General features: G+C 47.1%; 1 protein-coding gene across 1 annotated transcript in view; it reads right to left on the bottom strand.

The window, feature by feature from the left end:
• Window positions 1-22400, bottom strand: part of NSG2 (neuronal vesicle trafficking associated 2) — a 31571-nt gene extending 9171 nt beyond the window's left edge. Inside the window, exons 1-3 of the mRNA XM_048319778.1 lie at window positions 22263-22400; window positions 21499-21649; window positions 9690-9809 (exon numbers count right to left, since the gene is read on the bottom strand). Coding sequence (XP_048175735.1) covers window positions 9690-9809; window positions 21499-21627 — 249 coding nt within the window. The 5' untranslated portion in view covers window positions 21628-21649; window positions 22263-22400. The remainder of the gene's footprint in view (window positions 1-9689; window positions 9810-21498; window positions 21650-22262) is intronic.
• Window positions 22401-22937: the final 537 nt, after the last annotated feature.

The raw sequence follows: 22937 nt of genomic DNA, 5'->3' as shown, positions 1-22937 counted from the left end.
TGCCCTGCTCAGGTGGGACCTCACCTGCAGAGCTGCCCCAGCCCTGGGGCCCTGCACAGGAAGGAGCTGGAGCTGCTGGAGAGAGTCCAGGGAAGGCACCAGGATGATCCGAGGGATGGAGCAGCTCTGCTGGGAGGAAAGGCTGCGAGAGCTGGCATTGTTCAGCCTGGAGAGGAGAAGCTTTGGGGTGACCCCATTGTGGCCTTCCAGTGCCTAAATGAGCTAAAAGATGGAGAGAGACTTTGGGCAAGGGCCTGGAGCAACAGGACAAGGGGGAATGGATTCAAACTGAAGGAATTCTTCCCTGTGAGGGTGGGCAGGCCCCGGCACAGGGTACCCAGAGAATCTGTGGCTGCCACATCCCTGGAAGTGTCCAAGGGCAGGTTGGATGGGGCTTGGAGCGACCTGGGATAGTGGAAGGTGTCCCTGCCCATGTGAGGAGGAGGAATTGAATGATCTTTAAGATCCCTTCCAGCCCAAACCATTCTAGGATTCTCTGCTCCACTATTGCAGGGGTTCCTCTCAGCCCATGCAGCCCAGCAATCAAAGTCCAAAACACTCACAGAGTCCAGAGAGGCTCATTTATCCAAGTACCCCAAAGCCTCAGAGGAATCCACTTGAAACAGCAGTGGCTGTCTCTGAGCCAATTTCCCCTCCCAGCCATGTCCCCATGGGCTCTACCCATCTCTGCACACCCCAGCCCACTGCGACAACACCAGAGAACCTTTCCAAGTTTGCAAATCTTAAAAAGAATCATCTCTTTTCCAGGATAGCCACCAGCAATTCCTCTGCTCTGCGCCTCCTAAAGCTGTGAGAGCAGCATGAGTGTGGAAGGAGCACACCGTGTTTCTAAGCAATTTGTCAAATAATTAAATTATGCACACAATAACTAGCTGGCTCAATTATATTAGCCAGTCTCCATCATGTAATATAATTTCTAGTGGCTGTTTAGGCCCTAATAGCCTCAGATCTTTTTAACAGTGTCTGGTGCCAGCTGCAGGCTGCGTGACATCTCCCTGTGCCAAGTCAAACCCCTTGGATGGAAAATTCATGGCTCCGTTTCCAAGCCCCTGTTCCTTATGGAAGTTCTAAATGCCATTTTAAATAAGGCTGCTTCACCAATGAGCATCAGTGAATTTCCATTTAGGTAAATAAAAAGCTCTGCTGGATTTGCTTTCTCTTTTCTGCCATTTAATGCCATAAAAAAATTCCTTCATCAAGCAGGCTGGCGTAGTGAGATGGAGTGATGTTGTTTCTAGCACCACCACAGAAATACACGGCCATTCTGGCACACCAGGCAGGTGTTTTAAGGTGTGTTCCCCCACTCCTACAAGAATATTTTCTTTCTCTTCCAACTGTCAGAAGCCTTCCCACTGGGACTAGGAGATCCTTCAGGTCCCTCCCAGCCCAGGCCATTCAATGGTTCTGTGTCTGTTACCTCCAAAACAAAAGAAGCAAAGCCCCCAAATTAAACAAGTGGAGTGACTCAAGAACGACTCAGAAAGGAGCTTCCCTTCCCAACCCCACACCCTGAGAACACCTGACAGCCCATTTCAGGAGCTGAGCAGCACTGGAAGAGGCTTCCTTGCAGATGCCTAATTTGAGGTGTTTTTTCAATTAGTGGGACTGCAGCAGACAGAAACATCCTCTCCAAGCCTTCCTGATGTGCAGCCATTCCCCACTGCCCTGGCAGAGCCTTGGCTGTGACATTTCCTCTGGTCACTCCATGTGGGACATGGCACTGGGTGCCTCAGCTCATCACAGGCCCTTTTTAAATGCATTAACAGGGATACAAGATAAATCAAGCCATCAATAAACTGTCTCCTTGCCTGCCCTTTGCCTGCCAAGACTCAACCGTTGCACAGTCTCATGAATGCAAAATCTTCCCCTCTCACTCTTCCCTGATGTTGGATTTGGTGCAGGGAAGGCTTTGGGAGCCCTGACCAAGAACGGACTCAGGGATTGGCTCATGGCAACACACCTGGGAATTGCAGGTTGTGTTCCCTGCTCTGCTAGTGCCTTTTCCTGACACCTGACATCCCCCCAAGCCCAGCTCCAGAGCTCACTCCCCACTCACAGACACCCCAGCGAGAGCCACCCAAAGCTGCAAGCATCTGAATTCCCCAAATCGTGGCTTTTCCTGGGAAAAAACCACCCAAAGGCCACCACCATCCCACAGCCAAGGATCAGGCTGGCTCTAGGGAAAAGCTGAAGTGCATTTCCGATGTGAAATTATCTTCTTCCAAAGGTCAGGCTTGCGTGAATCAAAACACCTCTGGTTCAGTGCACCCTTGTGCCTGAAAAAAAGTCACTTGGAAGTTTGTTCCTCCAAGAATGCCAACAAATTCACCTGTATTTCAGCATTTATGTCTCCCATCAAGAGCAGGAAATAATATTTCTGCATTCATGGTCCAGTACACCCATTTCTCCTTAAAAACTTATTATGTGGGTGCTTCATAGGAGAACAAAGTGAGGACTTGGTGAGCAGAGTGTCCCCTGGGTAACTTAAGAATTAAAAGCCTTTCCATTTTGAATTAGAAAGATGAAGCTTTATTGCTGCAAATGACTTACAAGAGCTACTCTTTTAACAGCAAACAACAGAAATGAATAATCGAGGTGATTATGCTGCCTTCAAAGGCATGAGGCCAGTTCCATTAGCTGTGGATCTGACCCAACAGGCTTTAATACATCTGCAAGTACCAACAAGAGGCAGCTCAGCTCTGTTTAACATTCAATCACAGCCTGTGCTGCTTTAGAAAGACAGAGTGAAACATTGCATGGAAAAATATGTGTGAGTGAAGCATTGCGCTTCCTTGATTATTATTTTTCTTTAGCATTCAGTGGTTTGGCTACGAGACTCCAAATGCACTTCACGACAGGCAATAAACTTTGCTTTGGTTTCATTCAGCTGAAAATTCTTTCCTTCTCCTCCATCCTGCTTGGTCTCTTTTGCTACAGTGGCCACACCAGCATTAAATCTTTCATTTCACCTCAAATGCTGACAGGAAAATTGCCCAACACACAGATTTCCTGTGGGGTGGCACAGGTAAGTGCACAGTGGTGTTGGAGACAGAGGTGCAGTGTAAGAAATCCTCCAGACCCAATGGGAACTACAATTACATCCTGCAATTAGCACCAGGGGCATTGCCATGTGGTCACTCATGGAAATATTTTCAAGCATTTTGCTCCAAAGCTAAGGGTCAGTTGAGGTTTCTGCCCTGTAAATCCTTTCTTCCTTCAATATACCCTGGTTTGGAGAATAAAGTTTCAGCAGGTGTACCCCACAAATACTTAGACATGTGAATATTCTCTGTGACTTCTACTTTTGGAGATTTTCTGCATAACAATTCACTTTCTTCTTCTCTCCAAAAATCAATGAAATGAAAAAAAACCAAACCAAAACCGAACAAATCTCTTCAGCTGATTACTCTGTTAGTGCTCACAGATGGCAAAAATAAAATAAGAGTCGAGAGGCTTTTCCTGACTTTGCAAAAGAGTGTGTGTGTGTGTGTGTGTGTGTGTGTAAAACTAACATAAAACAAGAATGCACTGTAAGGAATGGTCCATTTCCTATTAAAAAAACATATTTGGGGTTTTTTTCCTTGCTTTATTAGGTGATCCCTAAGCCAGTTGTATAGAGCACTCAGTTAAATCAAAATAGATTTTTCTTGTGTGTTTTAGACATGGACATGACATCCTTGGTCCCATGGCTGTACAAAAAAAATTAAGGAATTGGCTGGGAGTTCTTACAAAACCCCCAGACTCCTACCCAGCCTTGGGGAAGGGTAGGGAAGGGGAAACCTTGCAGGGTTTATAGCTCCATACCTGGGGATGTGATCAGACAGATCTGTTCCCTGGCAGCTGAGCCACAAATCCCCACTCAGTTCATCCTCACAGCTCCTGATTGTCACTGATGATCACAAACGGCTCCATCAATCAGCCTCGTGCAGCCTGGGAGAGCCACTGGGACAGATGTGACCTGTCCTCTTCTCTTCCCATTACAGCCAGAGCAGGAGAAGGATTTCTGAGCTCAGGCAGAAAGATGAGGAGCAACATTTCTCACTTGCTTGCATACACACCACGAGTGAGAGCCTGAAGCCACAGAGGCGTGAGTTTGCAGCAAGGCCAGGCAGGGCTGGGCAGTGGTTTTTGGGAAAAGAGAACCGGTGACCTTCTGCATTGCATTGGAAAATATTCAGCCTCCAAAGAGAAGGCTTTGGCTCCAGACTCAATCAGTCCACCACAGCCTGGAGAACACTTAGGTGCAGTGAGAGCTGCCTGACACCCCTGCAGGAACTTGCCCACTGCACCCACAGGGAAAGGAGATTGCTTGGTGACAGCTGAGAACTCCCTAAGGGAGGGAATATTCCCCCAAATCACTCCCTGGGGACTGAAATCAACCCCTTCATACTGACACCTCTCCAAGCCCCTCTCTGAGTGCAAAGTTCAAAAGAAAATCACGGTACCAGCCCCAATGCTGGTGCCAGTGCCTGCTCCCCTGTGCCTGCCACACTTCTGCTTTTCCTCTGCTTTGTCCCTTGCTCTCCTGGATCCTCAAAACAACGTCTCAGCCCCAGCAGCAATTCCCAACAGTGAGAGAAATCCCTGTGTACAGCCCGTGTTCCTGCCCCGAGCACCACTCCCATTAGTCAGGGTAATGGGATCCTTCAGCAGCCACCCCACAGCTCCCGGTAACCGATGGGATGGAGCCGTTGCCATGGTAACGCTGGGACTGTTAGGATTAAAAACAGTAAGGAAACCGGTCCTGCTCACACTCAGAGAAGTCCTTTCTCCAAGAGTTACTCCTGCCCCACGGGAACTGAACAATTAAAGGAGACTTTGAATTTATTTACCTGTGAATGGGCACATTGAAAAGCCCCAGCCGCTTTTTTGGGGTTTCTTTGCAGGTTAGAGGAAGAACTGTCAGCATAAAGCAAGAGCCTACAGGTGAAAGCAGAACATCCCACGGGGGAGTTTGCAGGATCCACGGAATGGGCAGGGAGTTTGGGAAGCAGAAGCAGGAATGGCACATTTGGGGCTCTGTGTGTGCAGCAAAGTGTGAATTCCCTGGGGATTTGATGGCTCACCTTCCAGTGGGGGAAGCAGGGGAGCATCTTCCATTTAGCAAAGCTGTCACCAACAGGAAATGAATCCCTGGCCCTGGCCCAGCAAAATCTTTCTTAATTATGAGCCAAGTGTTTCAGATATTGGCTTGGGTTTGATCATGAACAATTCTTGCATCAAGCTCTGTTTTGCAGGGTGTGGCTGGACACAAAGCAACTTTGTTCTAAATCTTTCACATTAGGTCAGAGGAAAATAATTTTTCCAGTATGAGCATTTCAACAACAGAAGCATTTGAATGGGTTCCACTACATTTTGAGGACCTGATGGAAAGCATGGGCAATAATTACATCCACTGGTCCCTGGATCTGTGTTTCAGGGCAGTTTCAGGGCAGAGGGAGGAGAGGGGTGATCTAATGATAAGAAATAATTGTCATTGCACACTCAACAGGGAGAGATGACACAGCCTGTGACTCTGAAAATGCCTCTTGCCAAACTGTAGCAGAAGAATGAAGTTCCCAGTCTTCTTCAGTGAAGCAGCGATCAATACTTGCAGATGATTTCTCCAGGTAGATAAATTGCTTGCAAAAAACATCTTAAATATCTTGACTTCTCCCCCATACACCCACTCCCAACTTGTTCTGTTAAAGACAAGTACAGAGTTTAATTATTCCAACGCTGAAAACACCAGCTTTTTAAAGAAAAGTCAGATAACTATGGGAGATAACTATCACCCAGCTAATAGTCAATAAATCATTGTCTCCCTGAAAATAATGAACAGTTCTGTGGCAGTGGTGAGAAAGGGCTCAGACTGGTGTAACAAAGAGACCAGTTTGTGTAAAACCAGTAAGGGACCAGCAGTTACAGGTGTTCACCCAATGCTCTGTAAACCTACACGGAAAGGTCACTCCAGCACCTCTTCTGATGCTATTTAATAAATTAATGCTTCTGGATGGTTTCTGTGCTATCTGGACCGGTTGGAAGAGAAAAGGAGTCACTGGAAACCCTGTTCTCTGGAAGTAACAAGACTTCATTTGATGGGGAATCTGCTTAAAAAGCAAAAAGGACTCAACCTCTTTTCAGTACTGATAGAAATAAGGGCAGGATGATTACTCACATATGAGAGATTGTTTTTAAAAGCTGGAAGATGGGGTATCACTGGTGAGAAGGAGCAGGAAGCCCCAGATGCAAAGGGTGAGAGCTGTCACCCCACAGAGGAATCAGAGACACATTTACAGACCCTCTCTAATGCACCTCAGTGTAGTCACAGGATGGCAAAGGCCAGGAACAGGAGCTCCCTTCAAAGCACTGCAAATGAAAGGCAAACAGCAGCCACCCCTCCCCTCCAGCATGGGAAACCTCAGCCCACAGAGTTACTGCAAAACAAGATCTCTGCAGATCAAAAACTTCCTAGAGGAACACACTCCAAAGGTATAAGCAGTCTGGAGAAGGCAAGGTCTATAAATCATCGCCTGTCAGCTTAGAAAAATTTCTCTTTGCTTCTCTGTGGAGGAGTAAAACGAGAAGAGAAATTTCTTTTCTGTATGGATGGCTCAACCATAAGGCTATTTGAACATCATTTTCTTGTAAGCCATCGACACAGAACAATTTAAACAGTTGTTATAAAGGATGTATGGGCTGACTCATCCAGCTGAAGAATCAGCCTAATTGGTCAAACTTCCAGGACACCGTGTGCTGAGCTGGAGAGAATCATAATCTCATCTATTAGGGGATGTGACAAGTTGCAGGAGCTATCTCAGATTCCTGGAAGAGCTGGTGTGAAAGAAGAACCGTTGCCTAGGGACAGTCTCTTCTTTAGGATAATTAAAGAGCTCAGATCTGGGCTATTCTGGATGGATGAAAAATATGCAAGCATAAGCTTAAATTCTGGCTTGGGCTTGTTCATGTGAGAAAGTTGTCTAATAATTCATTAGTTTGTTCAATAAAAGATACCCAAAAGGCAGGGAAAAGGGCATCTGTGGACTTGGCTGCAGGTTCACATGGTCTCAAAATTTCCTCCAGACATCCTGCTCTTCTGCATCACAGGATCACAGAATCTCCTCAGTTGAAGGGATGATCCAAGTCCAGCTCCTGGTCCTGCCCAGACCCCCCAACAACCCCACCCTGGGCATCCCTGGCAGCGCTGTCCAAACGCTCCTGGAGCTCTGGCAGCCTCGGGGCCATGCCCATTCCCTGGGGAGCCTGGGCAGTGCCCAGCACCCTCTGGGGGAAGAACCTTTCCTGATATCCAACCTTTCCCTACTATCTACTTTGTACCCAACAGGAGGGGGCAGCCAGGGGGGCTCAGCCTCTTCTCCCGGGGAAGAGGGACAGGATGGAAGGAAATGGCCTCAAGCTGTGCCAGGGGAGGCTCAGGCTGGACAGCAGGAGGAATTTCTCCACGGAAAGGGTGCTCAGGCCTTGGCAGGGGCTGCCCAGGGAGGTTTGGAGTGCCCATCCCTGGAGGTGCCCAAGGAAGGGCTGGAGGTGGCACTCAGAGCTCTGGGCTGGGGACGAGGTGAAGATGGGGCACAGGTTGGACTCGATGGGCTGGGAGGACTTTTCCACCCTCAAAAGTGCAAAAGAAAACATGATGAACACAATTATATCACATTTTTAAAGCTTTTAAAAATGTAGCCAAGCTGAGATCATGAAAGTTAAGTATTTACTGTGATTTGCTCTTACAAAAAACAAATGTAAAATGATTTCATCAGTACCAGATAATAGGCCAGCATATAACCAGAGGGCAGGGTTTTTAATAACTTCACTAAAAATATGCACTGGGACAAAAATGTGGTGCAATAAAAAAGTACAAAAGGTAATAAATATTACCTATTAGCTCATTTTTGTCAGGAAATAATACTACCAAATTAATGGGATACATGGAAGCCTTATGAAAAGCAAGCAGGGAGAGGCTTAGAGTCCTATCCAGTATTTGACCAGAGGCTGCCTGATGAATAAGTTGACATTGAAGTGCAGAGAATGAAAATCATCTGGAATGCAGGGAAAGGAAATAGCTCAAAAATGAAACTGTGATGTTGCCAGGCTCTATAGGAAGAAGCCCAGCTCCCACCTCTGCCAGGGCTCCCAGCTGGAGCTGGTGAGAGCGATGGGAAAACTGCACCAAAAACAGGACTGGGAGAGGAAAAAATGCATGAAAGGAAAGGTTTGAATGCAACAGCAACTTGGGTGCTTGAAGAATGGGAAAACCAAGATACTCTGTAGAAGGAGTAAATGAAATAGGATTTATCCATGAGCTATACATGAACTCAGTGTGTAAGGATGAGATGTTCTTGACTGCTTTTTTAAAATAACAAAGCCAGATCTTTCAGTGGTTTTACACTGCCTTTCACATCCTTTGGGGCTGCAGGATCCAGTGTTAAATACCCAGGGAGGCACCACCATTTACAACATCAGCAAGGCCATTTCCTGCGGGTTAAAGCCAACACATGAGTCCAGGAGACTGAATTTATTGCTGGTTCTCAGGCACATCGTGTCTGGTTCTGATTTGTGTGTTGCTCTCACTGGAACATGTCTGCTGTGGCTTCCAAGACTGGGATTTAACTGTGGTTAATTCACTGTTCCCTTTAGTAGTGGGACAATGGAGAGTTACCACTGGTGGTAAACAGATACTACACACAATAAGCTCAGTGAAAAATTCAGTAAACATCAATGGCAGGCAAGTAATTTTAGATCAAACTGATGTCCACTGAAAAAAACCCCCAAGAACCATATACATTTATTTATACAACTCTTTAAGAGTAAAGTATGCTTTGGAAGGAGCAGGACTGTAACCAAGCACTGCCCACTTTTTCTGTTTTCTACTCAAATCATTGATATTTCCTCTGACTTTGAAAATGAGCAGTCAGATCTCACATTTCTATCACTGCCATGCTCTGTGGTGTAGAAAAAGCACCAGGTCTTCCCAGTGAAAAGGGAGAGAAAACGGGCAGCTACACACTTGGGAGTCTAATTTTAGGAGGAACTGAGCCATTCTAATGTGCTGCAGTCAACAGGAACCGAGGGCACTCAATAAATCATGAGTTTCTTTCCATGTTTGAGTAGAGCCTGTTGAAAATTTCCCAAGAAAACCTTTTCCATCACAAAATTCCAATTCCTGTGAAGCAAAACTGCATACAGGACAGGATATGCTTGGATACTTCTCTAAAACCTCTTTTTCTATGCATTTTGAAGTGGATTTTAATCTGTAGTAATATAATAATGTATTTTTAATATTAAAAGGGTTGTCTGGCTATGAGACAAAAGGAGTTTTAAATGGCTAAACAAAATGTTTCAATCCATCTTCCCTGGGATTTTTAAAATTCTTTTTAAACACCAATGTTTGAGAAGAAAAAGGATTCAAACTTGGTTTATTTTCGATTTGGGTTAGAACATATTTTCATCATTTTCCTGGGAAAGAAAAGCATTTCCTACTTTAGCTGTAAGCCAAAGAAGGTATTTTCATGCCTGTCCTAAAAAAAATCTTTACACTCATGCAGATAAACCTCTCTTTGACCCTGGTGAGGAGTGGAGTGGTAAATTTGTTATGTCTTTCCTGTCACTTTGATTCGGTTACTTTAAAATGAATGGCATTTGCATCAGAAGGCAGCAAAATAACCATTTCTTACCTTTAGTCTTTCTGTTACCCCATCAGTGAAACTGACTGTGAATTCAGCAATTTTGGGCACTCTGAGTTTTCCTTTGTTCTTCTGGTCAGGCTGATACTCTGTTCTTGTTTTCACAATTACCTGGAAAATAACAACACTTTTAAGAGTTCTGCCCACAGCACAGATTTTGGGGTTGTTACCAAAGCTTTTCTATATAAACCATCCCCTGGACATACACAAGCACCGTAAACATAAAAGTGTTCATAAAAATGAACACAAAGCCATCATCCCATCCCCTCAGGAATAAGAGAGGCAGATAAATAGGCAGATACACAGAACTAGGACAGCGAGCCTTAGAATAGCTGACAGCAAAGTGTTTGACACCCACTTTTGTTTAGGACTAGGCATTTAATTTTTGTATCATGCTCAACAGGCAGAAGAACAGCCCATCCTAAAGAAGAGTGTCACTAATTAAAAGCTCTGTCCAAACAAGTTCTGCTGAAGCCAATTTAAATTGAGGCCATTTGGTGTCTCATTCATTCAGGCTCCAAATTATCAATATTTATCTTGTATTATCACCTTGGCTTTCCCTCTAAGATCTGTGTCTGACTAATCCTACTAATCTTATAAAATGAGGTGGTTTACACCAGTGCAGAAGACCCTTCCACTTTTTGGGTCCACATTCTGAGCTGCAGCCTGGTGGAAATGAAAAACTCCAGGGGTGGAGGCTGCTGCAGATGAGAGTGACAAGAGTGATCCTAAAGCTCTTAGTTAGAAACAAAACCGTGGTGAAGGATTGGAACAGATTAAGTGATGCACAAGGTTGAGTTCCCAGCTAATCACGGACTTATTTCCAAATGAAGACAGCAAAGTCTGCTTTGGACCAAAGAGAGCACCAGGTATTTAATCCTCCTGCATTTAATGCATGTGATGATCAGAGGGAGAGAAAAGCAGTGAGGAGTCATAAGCCAATTTTCTGGATTCAAATGCAAATCATTAAATACTGATGAATATTTACATCCTTCAGTGAATCCCTCTCAATAGCGTTTATTACAGGAGCATTTGCAATATTAATACTTGGGGAGAAGAAGGGACAAAAAGCCACTCAAGTACATTTCTGTGAGCATTTGGGAGCTCAGGATTTCTGATGACACAACGCAGAGGATGGGAAATGACCCACGGGGACAAGCTTGATTGGGCAGGTTTGGGGTGAATCCTGACCCTGCTCTGAACCCACTGTTGAACCAAACCCCATTTTGCCCACTCCGTCCAGCACACTGTGGGCAAAATAAAGCAAAGCTCCCTCTGCAGCCAAGACAAAGTGGCCCAGGTCAGCTGTGAGTTTCAAACAAGCAAAAACCTAATTTTCTCCCTCAAAAGGAGGCAAGTGCACCCAGCCTCGTGCAGCTGGCCAGCCTTCAGTCTTCTCCCTGGCCTTTTGTAAACCCAGTACAGTAAATTATAGAGGATCAGCCAGCAGCACCTGCCAGCCAGTGTTTAGAAATTGCTCTCTTTCTGTTTTCAGACAATATCCAATTCTCCCAAATTCATGCTTCCTGCTTGATATACATCTTAGCTGCAGACAATTTTTTTTAATTTACATGAGGGCTTTTCCACAAACTCCAACGCTTGGTCTTAATGAAAGACCATGAAGCCAGAATATAAGAAAAAAATCAAATTAAAACCCTTCCTTGTTTCTAGCTATAATTGAATTTTCTTCATCATCAACACCAATTTTGTTATGGTCATTTTTAACTGTTACATTTCACCAATAAGCAGGAAAGTTTGAATCATGCTGCCCACAGGGATACAGAGTGAGCCTGAAAATGAACCCTTCCTTCACCAGGCATCAGGTTCAGGTCCAGTAGCAATTCTATCACATCTGGGAATAAATAAGCAGGCTCAGGCCCCAGTCAGATCAGAAGGTACTTGAAACACAATCTGCTGATCGTGCCAGCAGTGTAGTGAGTGTGCACAGAGCCAGAGTCACCCTGGGCAGTGTTTTGCAGAGAAATTTGCAGAGGTATCAAAAAGCTTTGGTAGAAGAGGGAAGAAGTACCTTTGCTAAAGGCCTTTTAGTATGGCAAAAGTTAAAACCCTGCTCTCCAGAAGTGTCTTTGTCAGACACCCGGTGGAATTACTCAGCAGAAGAAAGACAGGGCAGGCAGTGAAGTCTCCTTTTGAAAGGAGAGCACAGAAATCAAATGACAAAGGTCAAACAGAAAACTGAAAACCTGTGGTGGGGGAGCACCATGGCAGCAACGATCAAAATGCAATTTTGCTGAGGGCATGGGGTGTAGTTGAGAAGAACAGAGCTCCCTCTTGCTCAGTCCCCCACAGGCTAAATAAATCAGTCTGAGCATGGATCCCACTCTTGCAGAGTTAAAAGTGCAAATTTAGGAAAATAATCAATCTTCTAAAGAAACCTTACTGCAGTTTTAGCTTTTGTCTTCTTTTGTTTTTCTTCTTCTGTTTTCATTTTCCAGCTTTCTGATTTGAGTTAGGTGGGAAAGATTTGCCTTCCCCCACTCCCTGCCATCACTCCTTTTTCACTTTCTTTTTCCATTTTGTCAGTGAGAAAAAAAAAATCCTGGCAGTGAAGTCTTCCAGAAATTCTACCCAAATTGCTGTTGAACGTCAAGTAATAAAAGCCTCCTGACTTCGAAGTCGGGGCAATGATCAGCGCTCATTTATCAGCGCCTGCCCTCGAGCAGCTCCATCCGAGCGCAGATCCCACTGTTTCCATGCAAACAAGGAACATCCATCTCACACCACGACAGCTTTCCTGGGACAGCTGCTGCCGTTTATTACAACCCACAGCAACAGAATGATCCCCCTCTCCTTGTCTGTTCTGCAGCGGTGCTGGCTTGGGAATTGTCGTTCTTGAATGAAATCAGGGACAGGGAGGGGAAAACTGGGGTCCTGGGGAAGCTGCAATTCAAAGCAAACTGAAATGAAGGAAATGCCATCTCCTCGTTCCCTCCTCTGGGATGCTGGCACGTTGGAAAAGGGGGAACTTCCAGATGGATTTAGCTCAGGGAATCTCCCTGCAGGTTATCTTGCTCCTGTGATCCGTTCTTAAAGTTTTCACACCATTTCCCAGAGATACGACACCTTAAAAGTTGCAGGAACTGAGCTGTTCATTGCATATGCAGTAAAGGGAACACCAATAAATTACCTGGGACTTTCTTCATTTTACTTCCAAAATAAAGCTGGTCTTTGAAAGTTGCTTCCGAGATGCGGTTTGCAGAGTGATTGTGAGAATATCAGAGGAGAGAAAAGGGCTTCTGTGGACCAGCAAAAAGACACATCTAATTATGGGAACCCACACCGCAGTCCTTGTTGCTTCCTCCTTAACCAGGTTTGTTTAGAATTTGAGCCAATTAACCACCAATTCAGCAAAGCACTTAAACATGCAAGTAGTCCTATTAACATCAGCAGGATGAGCCGGATATTTCAAGTTAAGTGTGCATTTAAGTGCTTTGGCCCATCGGAGCTGGCTTCAGGCTCCTTCCCACAGCCAGCTCCACCTCCGGTGCTTGGGGATCCTGGGGAATTCTCCAGCAAGTGTTCAGGGCACTCTGCACACAGCATGACCCCAGGATCCCATATTACTCATGGAGGAGTAGGGGAAAAGACAAAAAAAGAATCTCAGTAATGTGCTGAGTCCCACTTGGTGGCTGAGTCAGGAGTTCAGATCCCGGTTGGTTCCCTTCTTACAATGCACGGCGTTTTCTCAGACTTTCATTAAGGAGAGAGAATTGGAGCTCCAGCAGATTCTCCATAAAAGTATTTGGGGTTAGGGACTAGCAAAGGATGACTGGGGTGGGAAGGCAGTCAGACAACCTATGGAAAATGTCAGCTATCTGCAGAATTGTGCCCCTCAGCCATCCCAGGTCAGTAGACGTAGTAACTTTTCATGTCTGGAAAGGTTTTGACATTCTGTTCTCTTCCTTGGAGCTTCTGGTTCCTCATTCCAGTCCTTCAAATGCTTCTGAAGAGCTCAGAGAAGGCTGCAGGGAACGGCCTGTGGAAATTGTGAAACCCCACCACAACAGGACCACAAGCCACATCCATCATCCTGCTCCACACAAGATGTTTCTAACGATGCTGTTTGTGAATACATTTATTGAGTCCTAAACCTAAATGCTCTTATTATTCCAGGCTTAATGCTAGTGCCACGACTGGGATCAATAAGAAATCTTTCCTCAGCTTTAATGAATGCAGGACCATGCACCCTCTCTGTAGTGATGCTTTGGAAAATTGTAGGTGTGCTGAGGTGAGAAACAACAGATGAGAGTCTGCCTACACCAGCAGGAAATCCATCATCGACAACCTTGAGAAGGTAAACAGTAGGAGAGTGCTGGGAAATCCAGGGATTGGGGCTGCTGAAAGGGAAAAGAAAGCAAGCTTCTAACCAAGTGGGCTATATTAAAAGCATTTGCTGTGAGGAGGAAGGAGCAGAGTAGATGTGAAATGTGACAAATTGAAAAATATCCCATTAAGCATGGAACCTTGAAAAGGATTTTCCAGCAAAGGGATGAAGTAAGTGTTTCAGAAAATGAACTGATATGAATTCTGAGCCTTGTCTCCAACTGGCTAAATGTAACATCGTTTATTGCCACTTTATATTTGCGTTCGAGCTCTATGGTTTTCCCTGAAGAAATGAGTAATAATATTTAACATAACTGGCATTGTGAAAACTTTAAATTATTCATTTGGAAAAGGACATGCAGCCCTGCTGTAATTCCCACTCCACTGCCACGGTGCATGTAATATATTGTGGTTCAGGTGCTGCAAAGCGCAAACCATAAAAATTTAAAATACTACTTCCTGGGATTATTAATAATGAAGAGTCTCTCAGTCGGAGTGGCTGTCAGATTGACAGAAAAGATAAACAAAATGTGTTGCTGCTACCAAGGAGAAAGGTTCCTTCCAAGTTCAAAGCTGGACTTTGTAGTCCCACAGAATGGTTGTAACACCCCCACCAGTTTCCAGGAGGATTAGTCATGCTCACTTTTAAATGAAAATGAGACTCAGCTTCCTTCCTTTCCACATCTTTCTCCATTCCTTGCAGAGACAGAAGGGAAAATATCAACTTCTCACTGGCACCAGTGTCATGGTTTCCTTTGCTTTTGTTACCCAGCAAAGCATCGGCAGCTGAGCAGGACCTCAGGGTGCAGCAGGGACCAGGTGACAGCACCTAAAGCTGGGACTAAACCTGCTGAGACTGGGGCAGGCTCTCCTCTCGTGTGCTCCAAGCCAAGCAATGGCCAGAATCCACCACCTGCCTGCATACACAATTCTCCAGCCTAATCCTCACCCAGAGCCAGCTCCAAAGAGCAAATGAGATGTGCACATTGCCAACAGCAGCTGAAGTTAAAATACTTAGCACTAAAAGAATATAGGAAGAGATAGGAAAATCATGTTTCAGGGCTTAAAACAGTCTCTCGCCTTGCAGGCTTAGGATGAAACATTGACAGGCACGAGCAGCTCCATGCAGCATCTCCTGTACTTCCCCCTGACTGCTGTCCTGGCTACTGCCAGAAACTGGATAATGTGGACATATCTCAGACTACCTGGCAATGCCCATGCTGCAAATTCCCGGATTTTGAGAGAATTAGGTCTTTAAAGCTTCCCCAAATGATTATGGCTATGTCCCACCCTACAGGCATGGCAGCTGTGCTTCCAAATCTACAGGATGGACCCATCTCAGCAAGCAGACTTCCCAAAGGTTAGTACTAAAATTGGCATCTGCGATGTAGGTAACGGCATTCTAGTCATTATTTGAATACATAAAATGCCTGAAATATCAAGCAGCAAAAATAAAATTTAAAAAATGAAAATTTTAAGAAAAAGATGCCCTAGGATCAAATCCATAGTCCCTGGACAAAGCCAGGGTCAGTACTCCGCTATTTTTTTACCCCATATCTGCTCATCTAACGGGTGTTGTGCTGGAAATGAGTTTCACAGAGGGTGGTAGGAAAAAGTGGTCTCCTGAATCAGTGCCAGGAAGATATTCCAGGCATAAGGAACATCGCAAAAGGACAAAGACAGCAAATGTAATCAGCCCTGGCATCACCAGTGAAAGGCAGCACAGAATGCAAAGGCTGCACTGGGAGCTGAAAGCAGCTGAGAAGGGCAAGGCACAGCCCCAAGAACAAAAGTAGCCTGGAATTTATTAAGCCAAGTCTTCCTACAAATCCCTAGGTGCCCATAACCCACAGGAGATGGGGTGAGAAAAACTGATTTCAGTAGGTTCATCCAGGAGAGGGCTTAGCAAAGCAGACAAAACAATCAATCACTCAGCTGTAGGGAGGGCAAATTGGCCAGGGTGAATTAGCAGAGCTCCACTGATTTCCCTTCAGCCAAGATTCCTGCCTGGTTCTCCTTTCTAGACCAGTAAGGAACTGGTATGAGGGGTTCACTTGACCCTCTTGCTGAAATCACTTCCCCCCTCAGCACTGGGCTTCCACGGTAGAAAAAAGAACAGGCTCAGCCAAGCCTCCATACCCTAACACACTTCCCTGTGTCCATTCCTGCTGCTTCTGCAGGATGCAGCTCCGAGGAATTGCAGTGCAGACATAGCTGGGCTTAAGAGAGGTAATGGAGCTCACAAAACCAGGCAGCTTTAAAGCCCCTAATTCAGGCACTGATGGCAGAGCAGTTAAGGAGGGAGATTTCTGCCCAGGCTACACAAATCCTGGGATGTTGAGAGTGAAGCTCTGCAGCAGCACTACATTCTCTGGATGATGGGAGGCTGCTGGAAGCTGCTCCAGGTCCCTGTGGGCACCCTGGGAACAGCCCTAGTGGAGGGGCTGGTGTTCAAGAGGAAGGCCAGCACAGAGTGACATCCCAACAGGAGCAGGAACTGCCAAGGACACAAGCAGGGCTGTCCAAAACATGCAAACAGCATCAAGGAGGTTTCCCCAAACGCTGCTCTGCCCGAGTGTGATGCTGCAAGGATTGATTACAGCCTAATGAGCAGGGGTGGTGCTCAGGTCTAATACGGATCCAGAGGACAAAGTGATTGCCCAGTGTAGGAAGGGGATGAGAAGAAGGCTCACACTGGTGTTGGTGGGGACAAGGGAGAGTATCCCAAGTGGAGAAAGGGAAGGATGGGGAAAGGCAAGACAGCCTGCCTGTTCCTTTTTATTTGTTATTCGCTTCATTTTATCCATCTTTTCTTTCCCTTTCCATCCTTCTCCTCCCTCTTCCTCTTCCTCCCTCCTCCTGCCTCATCACTATCCCTGCCCCGTCCCTCCTTTTGCCATTTGCTCCATCCCACCAGCCTCACCAGCGGATGAGCAGGAGCTGCCTGTCCTCGGCTGCATCTGGAGCTCCCACAGCTTCCCAGGCTGGGAATGCCAAGCTGCCTCTGGCCCCAGCATGTGCAGCAGCTCCCCAAGAGCAGCTCCACGCTGCCCTGACAGCTCGTGCCTTCAGGCTGTACAGAGGGCAGGCTGACACTGGTATCCAGGACAGAGCTCCAAGCAGTCCCCGAGGTACAGGAGCACTCATCCAGCTACTCTTAATTATTCCTGCTCAACTGGCCAGGACCAAACGTTATTTTCTGTTAAACCAACAGGGACAGGCTGTGCACACCAGGGACCCCCCTGATTTCCAGGAACTCTGTATAAATGCATGGCCTCAGCCACTCAGAGAGAGATGTGGCCAGGGGCACAGGGTGGGAAAAGCATTTGGAAAGAGCTGTTAGATCTAATTTTTTTGCTTTCTTGGGTTGGTGGCAGGAATTTGCCACTAGAGAAATTAATTCTCGAGCCTCCTGATGCATTCAAAATAAAGAACAATGGACCACATGATAAGCCTTCTGCAGCCTTCACCACAAAAGAGATGCCGGATGTTTTTTTCAGCCTGACAAGAGCTTTCATGCACTTTTGTGTTATGTAAAATTAGGATTTTACTGCCAGAACAGAGGTATTTCCTGCTGGATTATACTGAAGCGAGCCAAGAGACCAAGGGGTCCCCAGTTGTTGGTCTCATTTAAAATTTCAGTGAACAGAATGGTCCATGAAAAGCTGCACATCTTTCAGCATTATCATTGCAGAGACACAATCACAGCTGAAGCTGTTTGTCTATGCCTTGGAAAACAAGGCAACAGAGCTCCTCTTTCCCCCTTTGGTTCTAAAAGATAAAAGACTTCTGCTGGGTGTTTTTTTTTTCTTTTTGAATCAGAAGAAATGAAATTCAGAGACATAAAAAGCCAGGTCAAGGGCTTGTCATTGTTGATGGGGCTATTATTGCTGTTCCATGGATGGATTTCACCAAAAAGGCCATGTAAAAATGATTTAAGAGCACCTGTCTCTGCCTTCTGCTCCAGCAAGGGAATAGGGGACAAGGGAAATGCTTGAAGGTTGTCAATAAATATAAATGCACAGCAGGCTTAGCACCTTAGGGGGACAATTCCTGCCTCGGGTATATTTGTCCCCCTGCAGACACACAAGTGCTGACAGAAGGACGAGAATGCTGATGCTGCAGGAGGAGCAGCATGAGGAGGGGACATCCTCCTTTGGTGGAAGAAGGAAAAAAACATTCCAGTGGTCTGCAATTTTAGAAAAGTTGCCAAATGGAAGCCTCCTGAAATCCTGCCTGCATTTTCCCAGCAGCAGCAAGGTGGAAGTCAGAGGGAGCTGCTAAGCTCTCGGTGCTTTGGAAAACAAGGCTGTTAGGAAAGCACCCCCAAAAGGACAGACAGTAAATTTGAGCACATCTTTAAGTGTTTTCCTTTCTCACCCCCCACTCCCCATATGATTTCTTCAAGGAACTATCTGAAAAGAGCTGGACTTCAGAGATTACTTCACAACAGCAAAAGCCTCATTTCTATAGTGTTTCTGTATCCTTTCTCCAAAAGAGGAGCCAGACACAGAAAACACTTGGGAAGAGAGGACAGAAGCTCTGGTGAAACACCTACATAGGTTATTGCTGAGACTCACTTTGAATGATTCTCAAGTGATTCAGCTACAGAAATGTCCTTAAAATGAAGAAAAAAACCCAGGTATTTTAGGTCCTTAAACCACAATTTTCAGTCTGTAGATTCCACAGGCTTTGTGGGCTGCTTTTAAGGATCCAACAAACAACAGGTTTGATGTTCTTCAACTTGCATGCAGGTATCTTAAGACTCAACTGAAAAAAAAAAACCCCTATAAATGAACAGAACTTGCAAATACACACCAGGTGACGGCATTATTGTAGTGGCAGCAGGTGGGCTGCCCTACACAAACCTTGTACACTCTTGGATCACTACCCAAAACTGTTACTACTCCTTCTTTACCAGACAGAGCAAGGACAGAGCCCTGAGCTGCACCCAAACCTACCTGCCCTGGTTTTGATGCACCCTGGATTGCCTTGACCCCAAGGTTAGATCCAGGTCAAAAGTTCACAGTTTCCTAAATGCAGATCCTCTCTGACAGCAGCCCAGAAAGGGGAATACTTAGCAGGGTTGGGGTTTTTTTAGGTTTCACTTACAGGAGGCTGCCAGGACAATGCGTCCGTGGAGTGCCGAGGGTGCGATGCAGGAGCTGGCCCGCAGCATTGCCTCCCAGTGGCTGCTGGCAGCGGGATCGGGGGGCAGGGCAGGAAACCCCCGAGGCTGGAGAGCCCCGCGGGGCTGACCCCCACACCCGACACCGCGGCTCGCCGGGCTCTGCTCGCTCCTGCAGCATCCCACGCACGAGGCACAGGAAGCACCCTGCCTTGTGATCTCATTCTCCCCGGCTAAAAATCAACTGCTCGCACGTTTTAGGAATAAACAGGGGGGAAAAGTCAGTTTTAGGCGTTTTCGTAACCAAATCTCCTGAGAGCAAGGCAAATCCAAACAAGAATACACCCTGAAACACTTGAAATCCATGTCCACTCCTCCTCAGGGGCACAGCCTGCCTGAATTCAGCAGCAGCTTTGCTTTCTCAAGTACAAAGCTGTAATTTGCCCCTCTCACTTAACCTCTGCCCAAGCTTTTCACCCGAAGCTCAGCTCCTTATTAGCAGCTCTTTAAACAGCCCCTCTACCCCGGGGTGAACTCACCCCAACAGAACCCCTTCTACAGAAAGCAAAGGAAACGGGTCATGAATTATTTTGCTTTTATCATAAATAACCTCTCCTCCTGGTGAAGGGATTTCCAGCCCGTTAACTCCGGGCCTGTGCATGGAGGAGATGAACCACAGCCTGCAGAAATCAATTGCTCTGACTAATGAGTTCTGAATCACACTCAGCACGCCCGGAGATACATCCCACACTTCCAGCAAGGAAAAATATGGATGTCAGGAGATGCACTGGCAGTAATATATGCTAATGAAAGTAATGCAACCTAACAACACGTGAATTATTGATGTGGGCATGTTTAAACAGAAAAATCAGCAACGAATCACACCACACCGATCCACGCCAGTGTTTGTTCACCAACAGGCAGTTGGAACTGTGGTGGTCCTGAGAACGCTCATTAGCCCTCGATTAGCTTGAAAAGATCTTTGTTGGGTAATCCATGTCTCACCTGATCCACAAGTCATTTAAATTCCACATTGTCATGTGACACTGGGTGATCTCAAGGAGCCCCTTGTACTGCATCAGAGCGACTTTTACACACCTACAGTTTCCCGAGGTTTTCAGACATTTATGACAAATCATATTGCTTTGCCGAAATTATTTTGCTTAATCTTATTTATCAGAGTCACAGATAAGGGCTGGCTTAGCCTCTGATCCACAACAATTCACAGAAGTCTAACTCTCCTGAATGCAGCAAAGTTGCTCCTGATTGCCATGAGGCATACAGAGAACAGAACCAGCTCCTTTGTCTGGCACAGCTCTGGTTCCCAGGATGTCAAGGCAGTTGACTCAGCTCTATCCTAAAATAAACACAGCTTGTCTACCTAGACAGGTTTATCACATCCATCACCATGTTCTCCTAATGTATTTAGGGAAAATTCATTTTGTACCACGGTGAAAGCAGGATATATGTTCAATAATCATCAGTGTTAATTTTTGCTGTTATTCCATTATCTTCCGAGATCTAATCATTCTGTCTGTACTTTGGGGTGGGCTGGCTCCACCTCTGTGGTATCTGGGAACTACATTGCAGACAGGCTTTGTTTTGGTGAGGGCTGTTGGGGAATACGGATTTTTACAGTCTCATCATGTCCTCACCAGGTTATACTGATATGCATCATCCCCACAGGGATGTAGACAAAAGATTTCCTAGTTCACACTGCAGCCAAAAAATCCCAACACACCCCGCAGCCAATCGCACATTCCTGGGCGTTTTAGTGCTGCATTCAGGTGTGAGAGAGTTGAGAGGGCAGGGGAGAACAATGTCCCCTGCCCGGGGCCAAACGCGACCCTGGGCTGTCCCCCAAGGAACTCAGCCACTCTCCCCAGAGAAATCAGCATCCTCGGTGCCCAAATCAGCTTTGCAAAGCCACGGAGAAGAAAACGGAGCTTAACGGAGATAATTAAAACAGCTGCTTATTTCGGCAGAGTTATCACATTACCTCCTCTCAAAGCAGGCCATTAATCTTACTGATAATAACACATTGCACACTGCTCCTCAGTTTCCCCGGTGCTTGCAAGAGAAACACACCAAGCTTTTTCTCCCAGTTGTGTTTATGAATATTTGGAGCTCTTTTTTGAGGAGGGAAGGCACTGGGGGACTGCTGCGTGCTTATTTGCCATGTTAAAACAGGTAAACGCGCTTTGAAAGATAACCCTTTTTTATTTATTGAATAAATGTGCCACAATTCCCATCACCAGAGCCCAGTGACAACCAAGGGGCACGTACGTGTGCGCAACCATGCAGGAGCACATTCTGATTTTGTTTTACCTTTTCCGGAGCCGGGAACTGCAGGTGATTTACTTCCAAAGGTGTGATCAAAGGAACTGTCTGAAAACCATCTTCATTGGATGGTTGTTTGTTGTTCTTGTCGTTCAAATTACTCCCCAGCTTCACCATCCTTGCACCCGGCTTTCCACACCTAAAACCGGGGGAGATGAGCAATGTCACGGGAGCAGCGGGAAAGGAACGATTCCTACCTTGCCCTGCTCGGTTTGGGTCCAGGTGTCGGTCCCCTAGATTTTAGGGAATGTCACTTGGCTCCACCAAAGCATTTGCCTCATGCAGACACCCCACAAACAGCCTTCAAACCCCACAAACAGCCTTTAAACCCCTCGCTGTCAGCCCTAACACGACGGATCCCAAAGTGCCGGGAGAGTCACCAACACTGGTGGGAATGCCACCGATACGCCTGGGAATGCCACCAGCAACACGGGGAATGTCACCAGTACCACCGGGAGAGACAGCGGCACCACCGGGAATGTCACCAGCAGCACCGGGAGTGCCACCAGCACCGCCACCACCGCGGACACGCATTGGGACACGGGGACACTGGGACACGGCGCGTCTCCCACTCACCCCAGGAGGGGTTTTGATACCCCTCTCTCACTTTTGCACCCCCCCCCCCCCCCCCCTTGAGGGTTCACACCCCCTCCCCTGCACATCCCGGAGCACACAGACGTCCCCCAGCTCCCCGGGAGCGGCGGCGCTGGGGTTCGGGGCGCGGGTTCGGCGGGCACGGCTCCGTTACTTACTGCAGAGCAGGCGGCGAGAAGCGGCGGCGGGGCCGGTGTGGGTGCGCGGAGCCCGCGGTGTCCGCGGGGGGAGCGGTACTGAAGGGACAGCGCTGCGCTCGCTGCGGCTCCGCCGGCGACTGAGGCGGGCGGGGCGGCGGCTCCTTCCCCGCCCGCCCCGCGCTCAGCGCCGCCGCGGCCCCGCGCGCCCCCTGGCGGCCGCGCCTCGCGCCGCGGGCACAGCGCCCCCTGCAGGCCGCGGCGGGCGCTGAGGGAGGGGCCGCGTCCCCATGGCCGGGGACACACGCGCGACCCGCGACAACTCCGCGGCACTGCCCGGGCGCGGACGGCAGCGGGGTGGGGATAATCCAGCGCGGCTGTGTGGAGACACGAGCCCTGTTGTCACTCTCTGGGCCCTGGTGGCGTTGATCGCTGTGTCACTCACTGTGGTGTCACGCAATGAGGTGGGATCGTGGAATGGTTTGGGTTGGGAAGGACCTTAAAGGTCGCCCGGTTCCCCCTCTGCCATGGGCAGGGACAACTTCTGCTATCCCAGGTTGCTCCAAGCCCTGTCCGACCTGCCCTTGGACACTTCCAGGGGTCCAGGGGCAGCCACAGCTGCTCTGGGCACCGTGTGCCAGGGCCTGCCCATGGTCACAGGGAAGAATTCCTTCTGTATATCCCAACCCAAATTTC

This window comes from Corvus hawaiiensis, chromosome 15, assembly GCF_020740725.1.
Source record: "Corvus hawaiiensis isolate bCorHaw1 chromosome 15, bCorHaw1.pri.cur, whole genome shotgun sequence".
NCBI lineage: Eukaryota > Metazoa > Chordata > Aves > Passeriformes > Corvidae > Corvus > Corvus hawaiiensis.
The sequence above is the reverse complement of the archived record's forward strand: the minus strand, read 5'-3'. Positions and strand labels throughout refer to the sequence as shown.